The sequence below is a fragment of the Clavelina lepadiformis genome, chromosome 6 (assembly GCF_947623445.1).
Source record: "Clavelina lepadiformis chromosome 6, kaClaLepa1.1, whole genome shotgun sequence".
Classification (NCBI taxonomy): Eukaryota; Metazoa; Chordata; class Ascidiacea; order Aplousobranchia; family Clavelinidae; genus Clavelina; species Clavelina lepadiformis.
This window is the reverse complement of record NC_135245.1, coordinates 18,334,661-18,345,136: the sequence shown is the minus strand read 5'-3', so window position 1 is coordinate 18,345,136 and position 10,476 is coordinate 18,334,661. Positions and strand designations below refer to the sequence as shown.

The 10,476-nt window shown below is 36.5% G+C and overlaps 1 protein-coding gene across 1 annotated transcript; it reads left to right on the top strand.

Moving 5' to 3' along the window:
* Positions 1-1,830: 1,830 nt before the first annotated feature.
* LOC143462257 (choline/ethanolamine transporter flvcr2a-like) lies at positions 1,831-9,748 on the top strand. Its single transcript, XM_076960338.1, has 11 exons — positions 1,831-2,380; positions 2,479-2,600; positions 3,978-4,119; positions 4,404-4,565; positions 4,664-4,731; positions 4,813-4,916; positions 5,600-5,710; positions 6,547-6,652; positions 6,888-6,996; positions 7,898-7,950; positions 8,147-9,748. Exons 1-11 carry the CDS (start codon positions 1,933-1,935, stop codon positions 8,339-8,341), a joined length of 1,620 nt encoding a protein of 539 aa, XP_076816453.1. The 5' UTR covers positions 1,831-1,932; the 3' UTR covers positions 8,342-9,748.
* The last annotated feature ends 728 nt before the right edge of the window (positions 9,749-10,476 follow it).

Genomic DNA, 10,476 nt, shown 5'->3' with positions numbered 1-10,476 from the left:
CGAGGAAACTTCGGCTAAATAAAACCGATCAATTTTATTCCAGAAATACATTATTTCTGTATTCTTACAGTTTTCCATTTGTGTTCTTCAAATATAAAGACTATGCTAAGGCTACGCAACTATATAACCATGTGTTGGCCTGATGCTAAGTTTAAATCATTTTACTGGCAACCACGGTGTGCTATATTGGTTAATATTTTTTGCACTCTATAACGTGCTTTTGATTTCTTGATATTTTTCCAGGAAAATTGTGATAAACTTGATCTTGTTTGAGAAATTACTTAACGTTCGTCTTCCTTAAAATAGTGACGTAAGTGAATAAGATATTTTGATTGGACATAGCTCGACTGATTCAACGAACTTATTGACCAATCAGAGACGCTCTTGTTGTTATCACAACAGGGAAAAGTTTGAATAGTTTGCAAATTTCTTCAGTTGAAAACGGAAAGTCGTAGGTACGTTTATAAGCACTGTTTAGTAGGGTTAGGCCAATGCAAACGCGAATAGATTCGCCGAATATTGGCTCTGTGGAAGGTTCGGACGAATACTATACTAGTTACAGATTTATCGACTTATCCATGAAATAATGATCAATTTTTCTGGTTTAGTTAAACTAGAGTAAACATTTCTCACCAGAAATCATTTACATAAGGATTTTGCTTTTCAAATCGCCATTTAATCATTAATTTTTAGTAATTATGTCACGATACAGACAAGATTTGGCAACTTTTTGATAGAATTTTATCATTTGACGGTGACATGAATAGATTCGGGATTCGTTCGAGTTGACCTTTAAGATATTCGGATTCGCACGAACCCGAATAATCGTCCTCGCGGCACATCCCTACTGTTTAGTGAGTTCAAAACGAGAATTTCGCCAAAAGGTTGTACTGTTTAAATTGCCGAACGACGAGCTCTTTAATTTAAAATCAAACGTAAGACACATTTGAAAAATTTACCATGCGAGACCTAGTCTACTATATGCAACCAGTCATGAAATGGCAATCAACTGTAATAAATAAATGAAGTTACACGTCAGGATAACTATTCAACAACCGAAATAAATGAAACTCAATAAATGAAGATCATTTTTTATAAAAATACCGTAATGCAAACCTTTGTAGATAATTTACACGGTATGATAGAAGTGATGAAGTATAAAAATGTCCAGCTTCACATATATTCAAAATCAGGTCGACGAGTGAGTATGTTAACCTTTTGACACAACACACACCAATTGCTTACGGGAGATGGCGCTTCAGAACTGAAAAAGCCAAAAACAATCACCCTTACACATCAACTTTTTTTCGTGCAACGTCGGCAGAGGTTGACGAGCGCGTGTCTGGCAGAGGAAATAAAGAGAGAGAGAGGCGATGGCGTACAGGCTGTTGGAGGTTACACAGCACCCTGTTTATTAACAAGCGAAGTACTGGTGTCTCGATCACTCGCTGCGAGAAACCGCTTAGGATTAACGTACTGTTGAGACTACAACAGAAATAGACGCAAGGGTTGCCATAGGGCACGCTTCTTTGGCGGTAAATTTAAGATTGAATAGGAACGTTTACGGAACAGTTATAGACTATTTCGGAAACAATTAAACGAAATAAATCATCCGTTGAACGCGCAGTATGTTGTTATGCAGAGACTTGCATTCCGTCTGTCGTGGATGTTTTTGTTTAATGTTAACTTCTGTACAGTATCTTGAGCTGAAGGCTATATAAAGTACCAGTCAAACTTTTACACAGATTTCATGCAGAATTACAGATTGAATCTAATACAATCTGTCAGTTGTAGGCCTATACAGTATAGGCTTACAAAAGAGCATTGAAAAACCTTTTAATTCTATGTAGGTATCTTCGTAAGCTAGCCAACGCAACTGTATTTTGACTTTTTGCTGTTTCCATTAGACTGGTGTCAAGGCATAACGTTAACATGGATGCATTAAATGATGGTTGTGTTCTCACAAAATATGAGGAGTCTAGTGTAAAGTTAAAAGAAAATGGTCACAGTGAAGTTGTCATTTTAAACAAAAACAACGATTATGGAAATGTTCCACCAACCACCCGTCTTTTTAAACGTCGTTTTCTGATTCTTGGAATTTTTTGTTTGTATTCCATGTCCAGTGCTTTCCAATGGATTGAATATGCCATAATCACCAACATTGTATTGAAGTATTATGAGGGTGCAACAGAGTTAGCTATTGCATGGACCTCAATGATTTATATGTTGTCTTACATTCCGCTCATGTTTGTTGCAACTTGGATGTTGGATAATTGGGGTTTGCGCAGAATTCTTCTCTTTGGAGCGACATTAAATGCTGTTGGATCGCTCATCAAGATTGGAAGTGTTTCTCCTAACCTTTTTTTTGTTTCATTTCTAGGTAATTATGTAGTCTAATTATCACATGTATTTATGATGTATTTGATTGACAATTATTTTGCTTAGCTTGGGCGATAATTGGTTACAAATATATTTCAGGGCAGACTATTTCAGCGTGTGCACAATCCTTCATATTGGAGATTCCCCCCAAAATTGCTTCCCTCTGGTTTGGGCCATCTGAGGTTTCCACGGCAACAGCAATTGGTGTTTTTGGAAATCAGGTTTGTCCTAAACCACTTCCAGGTTTTTGTTCGCAAAAACCTTATTGTTCCGTTAAATATTGGAACAATAAGGCTATATTGATAGATTAATCCGTCATATGATCAGTCGGTTTGTTTGGTTATTTATGTACGCATCTTTGTGTGAGATGTGCTGATGTGCTGAACCACTTATGATTTAATTAATACCGATTGATTGAGTGTCATGTTGTCCATTATTGCCTGGCTTTTCATGATTTGATCTAGCTTTGATTTTTGAGATCAATGAAGTATATTGTTTGAGGGATATTGTATTCACTGAGTAAAATTTCTTTCTATAGGCTGTGGTACTCAGTTTATATCATAATACAAGAAGTCTGTTCTAAAAGAATATGAATTAAGTTACTCTATTGACAAGGTTGAGTAATTCTGCATAAAGTCCATAATTATGAGCTTTGTGCTTATTTAGGCAATTTTGGTAAACTGAATGATATAGCCTGTCAAAATCAGTTGAAAGAAGTGATAGTATTTTTTGGACTTTGCATTTTGCTTGTTGTAATTTTTGTGCACGTGGAAGTTCTTGGCCTTTTTCTGATTGTACTTTGTTCAGTTGTATGATGATAACAACAGGTCAAAGTCCAGGATTTCTTTATAGTTCTTTATTATGTGCTGGTTGTGTACACCTGTATATTGTTACACAGCAACTATAACCCCATTGCTGACATGCTCCTTGTGTGTTCAGCATATTCTCATGTTACTGTTTGCTAAGCACAAACACACTTAAACTTCTGTTAAAACTAACGGTGCTGAAAACAACCTGTTGAATATTGGTATTGTCGTCTAACTGAGTAGCTGTTTGCAGTCAATGTGTCACTTTTTCTTGTGAAATTTTCAAAAGACAAATAGTTCTTCTGACCATTATTATACTCCTCTCTTTCTATTTTCATTTAATTTTTATGTTGCAGTAAGATTTTTTGGCTTATTGATTTTAATAGTACTGGAAATGATTATCAATTCATAGCGTTTGGAAGCAAATTAATGCTGTATCATATATCACAGGAAAATTTGACATTTTAAAATATTGAAAGAGCTGATTGCAGAGATGGTTCATTTTGCAGCAAATAGTGAAAAGTTTAATACTGTTTGCTTTATTATAACTGCCAACCGTTTTCTAATATTTTGAAATTTTAACATGTTAACACTGATTGGCAGATTTAAGTTAAACCTATTTGGGTATAATGTCCTAATCAAAAAGTTGATGCATGTACATAATTAAATACTAACATTATCTTTTTAATGTAACTTAAGCTTTTTTAAATTTCTCTTCATTTCACTGACATTGCTTAATCTTTGAAGCACATAGTGAGTGTGAATTAGCAAAAAAACTTGTATGTTGTGCAGCTTGGTTGTGCTCTTGGGTTCTTGATACCTCCCAAACTTGTACCCAACTCAGACAACCTTGATGAAATTGGAGCAGGATTTCGTGTTTTGTTCATTTCCTCTGCAGTTGTTTGCACCGGAGCTCTCCTTTTGATGTTCATTGGTAAAATCTTTGTGTTTATATTTGTATATGATGTGTATGTATTAAATATATATACATACGTGTTAAACTGATTTATGACAATGATGTTTTAATAATTGCCTTTGCTAACACTGCGTTATGAATTAATACTATCAAAACTAAGTTCCTATTGATGTGCTACTTTTCCTATTGATTTAGTGAAAATTTCATAAATTTCAGTGAAGACAGTGGTCCTCCCTTCTTTTGGATCAAATATTTTCCTAAGTACTACGATAGCAAATGCTGTAATACTTGCGTTTATCCAGTGATACGAGATGAGCCCAAAACCCCACCAAGCATCGCAAGAGCTCTTTCAGTTGTGGCAGAAAACAAAGAGAAAGCTGAGAACTCACCGATGAAAAGTTACTTGAGATCAATTGGAGTTTTGATGAAAAATGTTCCGTATCTTCTTCTATTCTTAACTTATGGTAATTGATGTCAGTTTCATTATTGTGAAAATGGTTGTAGCTTATAACATTTTGTCTTTAATGGAATCAGATCATATGTTTTTTTTCTTTTTTTAAAGGTATCAACACTGGAACTTATTATGCGATTGGAACGCTTCTTAACCCTATCATGCTCAACTACCACGAGGTAGTCTAATATTTGGTTTTTAATCTGAAGAATTTCTCCACAACGTTATTAATTATGTATTAAATCCCATTGTTATTTTAGGACGCCGAGCAACAAATAGGAGAGATAGGCCTCACAATGGTTGTGGCTGGGCTTGTAGGGTCAGTTCTATGCGGATATTTTCTTGATAAAACCAAATTGTACAAGTGAGTTATCTTTATCGTTATCTACAAGTTATCTTTTTGTGTCTTTTTGTCCCATGTTAGGGTAAATCCCTCAGTAACTGAGTGAGTGGGTGCGAAATTTTCAGGACGTGATTTTGTCATCGCTTAAAATTATTTCCCCTGAGGTCCAGGAAATCATATGTCGCTGCCATTAAAATCTTTCAAATTAATTAATTCATACGAATTCACGTTTCGCTCTCACATTGACTTCTACGCGGTCACCACTCAACACGCTTGTGAGGCCATCGTCGCAATTTTGTGCATCAACTTAAAAAAGAGCTTCATTAAGCTGTAATGGCGCATTGCTGAAAACTCATATGATACGTTGTACATCATTGTCTAATAAACAGTTAGCTTTCTAATATTGCAAATGTGACCACCGTTTAATCACGAATCGGTTGCACTTGCTGTGAATGTTTGCGTTTATTTTATCATTGTAATTTTGTTGTTCTGATTGTACGTTTGTGGTTGGCGTTCGTACAAATGTGCCCGTGTGAAAATTGATATCTGTGTCTAGTTTTGGCTGTTACAGTTCTATAAAAACTCCTTTAAATGCTATTGTGGTGTTCAAATCACTTTGTAGCAAAGCACACACGTAAAATAAATACCGGTAATACCATTCCCAGTGTAATAGAATTACCAAGCGTGTTTTATTTTATTTTCAGAACAACGACGGTGGGGATCTACGTTCTTTCGATGGCGTTCATGTTCGTATTCACTTTCACACTTCAGCTTAAGATTCTTTGGCTTGATTATCTTTCCATTGGTTTACTCGGGTGAGAAATTCATCTTAAACTACATTGTGTGACATAGCAGCATGAAAACTAATTATTCTGTCGTGTGTGTCCTCGTGTCTTCCGTTCTAGCGTTGAATCTAAGTCACCTTGTCAGCTGCATAAACACATTTTGCCATTTAACTTGCAGTGGATTAGACCAAGGTCCACAATTACTGTTTGGTGCGAACCACAAAACAGTTATCTTAAAGTTCAGCGGCCCAAATTTATTGCTGTCATTCCAGCTAAAAGAAATTTACAATTATCCATTTGTAAAAGAAATATGTGGATTTCGGCTGGCTTATCTTAGACAAGAATTTGTCCGCTATTCATTACAAACGATTTATGGCTGATGCGCCGTACAGGATCGCCCACTGCTGTCGTGCTGCCATGCTTAAGCTGCTTCACCTGGCAATAAGACTGCTTATAGATTGAAAGCTGTTTAAAGTGACGAATGATGGTTTTGTGACACACACGGGGGTTATGTTGCATCAGTCAGGATCGTAGACCAAAAAGGCGAAACAATTGCGGTGTATTTACAGCTGATTACAAAGTTTGGTACATAGTTATAGAACTGTTAAAGTTTAAAACGTATCTCGCTTCTCAAATTAGAAGGTTTCGAGACCTACTATTTGCGAAACTATGGTTCAAAACACGTTGGCATCACCTTTATTTTTGCAGCGTAGGAAATATCGTAAATGCAACACATAATCAACTACCGTGTACTGATGTACTTACCATACATCATACAACCATACCATACAACTACTTGGTAAAGGCCAGCGGTTATGATAGAATTTGCACAAGTGTACGTAGAATCTGAATTTCTTTGTCTTTAGCTTTTTCATGACTGGCTACCTCCCGATCGGCTTCGAATTTGCGGCGGAAATTACGTATCCCGTATCGGAAGCAACCTCATCCGGTTTACTGAACGTATCGGCACAGGTACATCCGGTCTAACCGATAATGAAAAAACCACAACTTTTTTATAGTAACATGTATGCGCGATTGTTTTTGCAAACGGTATGGACTGCAGTACCGCTTGCTCGAGCGCTTAATGCTGGCACGTTAAAGAATACGTATTTCCGGGATTCATGTAAACAATGCCGAAGAGTTGAATCGTTGTGATGTGAGTTTGTTGTAAGCGCATTCTCAATGAACCGTGCTTATTTGATTTCAGTTCTTTGGAATTTTATTCACAATTTCTGCCCAAGAACTTCTAAAGCTTGGCAGTCTTGCTGCTAATTTATTCATGGCTATCGCCCTGTTGGTGGGAACAGTTTTAACAGGTAAACAGCAAAAAGTTTTGTTTCACCTTAATTAAAATATATTTGCGATTGAGACGGTGGTTCGGTGCATTAACTAAAGTAATTTGTGTTGCCTACTTAAAACCGCTCTGAAACTTTATATCAAATTTACTCAGTCGATCAAACTTTTTTTGATTTAGAAAAACGACTTGCAATCGCCCAACTGTGCTTGCCTACTAGAATTAAGCCATCTAGTCGGTCTGTCATCCTTTAATTGATTTTCTGTTTCGGTTTTTTTTCCTTAATCTCATTTCGTAGTTCCATTTTTCCAACATTGATCGTCTCCAAATTGGGTTACACATGGGAGGTGTTGTGACGTAGTGATGACGTAGGGGGTGTGCCACTCAAACCAAAATCTATTTGAAACATTCAGCTAAAGGATTGTTCACATAAATTGCCCTAATCGAAGTTAGTTTGCTCAGAGATCGATTTCTTGAAATTCATCGCGGGAAGAGTTTATTTATTGATGCCAATCGATTCTATTCTAAAATTCCGTTGATCACTGAAATTTGATACATTTTTTTCAAAGATTTGACTTAAAAGCATGTGATTTAACACACTTGCGAAACATTTTCGTCCTTTACAATTTGCGCCTGGTGATTCGTTTTAGCTTCTATTGTTGTTTCTACGAAGACCGTTCAACAAATATTCTTATCGCTGTTCGTGGTGCCTCGTTTCTTGCGCCCAGTTTTAATCATTTTTTACCAACCTCTAATACTGAGAGTAAACATTTAATCGTAAAGTACCACGGTACAAGAATACGTGTCTGCTGTCTACTTTACGGCAAGCCGAATATGTTTTTCTGCTTAGAACGCCACAAACAGGGTTGGATGATTCATCGTTGTTGACTTGTAACAATTATTGCTTCATTTACTCTTTTCAGCATTGATAAGAGCTGATTTGAAACGAAAAGCAGCCAATGAAACCAATAGAAGAGTAAGTATTATGGAGTTTCCTTTCTAACTTGTATATCGACTTTTCTTTCGTATAAATTTGTTATGTTTTGGTTGTTTTACCACTGCATGACGTGGTGTTTATAAAATAAGTTTCATATACGTTTGACTGCATTTGGATCAACGTCGCAAATATGTGTTCCACATCACCATCTAGAGGCCGTTTTATTTCACATTAGGTGACCGGCGAGGAAAAGATGGCGCTCGCTGACGTGAAGTTTATGCCGGCCAACCATAACCACAATCAGAACAACAACAACAGCGTAAATAGAGTTGAGGGTGAGGAATTAGAAGGCGGCGGATTCGGAGATGAGGAAAAGTTGGTCCGTCTTGCATCTGCTTCCTCTTGCTACAGCGCAGGGCCGGATTGGTGATTGGTTAGATTTTGCGTTTTATTTTCTGCAAAACACGTCGCTTTGCTCGATGCAATCATTCGGTTCTTATCGTCACATTGTGTTGAACATTTTATTCTTTGTAAAATTACTTTTCAAGATTTATTTTATTCATTTTTATACTTTCCGAGTTAATAGCAACACCGTGGTAGCGTGATTTCCTCGAGAATCGCGCACATGCTATAAGGTTCAAGCATTTTTTTATGATTTGGAAAGCAGTGGAGACCTGGGATAACTCAGTTAACTGGTACCGGCAAAATTGTTTTAACTCGACGCTGAATATTTCATTTAGTCGATATTTTGGCCAATCTCGAGTTTTTGTTGGCCCTGAAAATAAACAGCTCCCGCTATTACCAGGTCAGGTCAAAGCACTCATGGTGTCATCCCGAAGTGTCCGCAGCCTACTACACGTACTAACCGTACTAGACTAGACTACTTACCGTACTACACGTACTTTACCGCATGTAAATGACTTAATTGAAATGTAATTGGTGCCATGGTGTGTCTGCTCGATGCCTAAATCACTTCCACGGAGTTTTTGCTGCTTTTTATCAAATTCGGATAACTCGAAGCATTGTAATGAATCCTTTTGACTTGACGACATTCACTTCCACAAAAAGTTGTTTTTACATATGCTTTGGTGTCTATCTGTAAATCTGGCGTGTCGTACTATTTATCGTCATCGCTTAAGTATATTTCCACGTAAAAATAACCGGAGAAAACATAAAGCCCGGTGTTATGTGGGGCATGTCATGTTTTTATTTCATGTCATTTAAGATTGTTTGTACTATTAAAAAGCAGCTAAATGCTATTAAGTACTTGATGGATCTATAGCGCCATATAACTATACAAATTGTTAGTTGTAAGTAGCTTTAGATCTTACACTAAATAACTGCTTATTGTTTTACCAATTTCATTACAGTATTTCCATTTTTACCGAATCTTTTGCATTTCAGTTTTACAGTCGATTTGGTTTAAATTCTGTAAAAATGATCTCCAAATGCTTAACTATATAATACGTTTGCGAAGTTATCGAAAATGTTAATCAGTGGCAGTGTTATGCCAATATGCACCATTTCTGTATTAAAACGTTTATGCTCCCTTTGACCGCCATAGTTCCACGATACCTCTCACCAAGTGAACTGTGAGATTGTCCATTTCTCGCACATTGGTTAGTGCGTAATAACTGACGTACTGATAAAATGGTTTTCTTGTATTTCGTTCCATTTCAAATTGTCGTTAAGGCATCGCAATTATTTTGCTTTTTCACTGTGATGCAACTGAAAAGCGTTGGTTTTGCTTTAGGGGAATCACTGTTGTCAAGCGAAATCTTTCATTTTTCGTCAATCGATGTCGAATCTACCGGATTATTACAAATAACCCAATCAACGTTTGTGCTTTATATAGGGATTTATTGCAGTTCAGTAACTAGAAAATACTGCAATAGCGTACTTGCAGTAATTTAATAAATTGAGCTTGCCAGTAAAGATAATTCCATGGGCTTCAATTTCTTTTGTCTTGAGATCAACTTTGTGGAAAATTATAAAAATTGCAAGTAAACTTTCGTAAAAGTTGATTATGGACTGTGGTTTATTCAACCAAAGTCGTACCATATATAGTTACAGGTCTGGCAAGCGGTTGGCCTATTCTATTATGATTATGAGTAACTTAGACATTGCTACGTCAGGTGAATAGATATTTCATCGGGTAAGCCAGATGCGTTGCCTGTACAGAAATATAAGACAAGCGTTTGTGTTATTTTAAAAAGTTTTCATAGCGGGCGGCTGATGAGCTTTTCTTCCAGCAAAGCGTGAGAATAAGAGATCTTATCTGTGACTGCCATTGCAACTAAAAAGGGTGTGTTATAAATGTGCAGAGGTTGATGCGGCAGATGCAGAGTTTATCGGTCTTAACTTATGTTATTGACTTAATTAACCTACTGCATTAATTATTATCTGACTCTATTGTTGCGTGCGGTTAGAATTCTCTAACCTCTTGTCAGCCGAAAGTTCTTATTATATTATACAGATACAGTTTACCAGAAAAGGCTTTTATTGTAGGTGCTGTACACTTTCTCAATATTACGCATAATCACTGCTAATAAGATGTCTATTGAA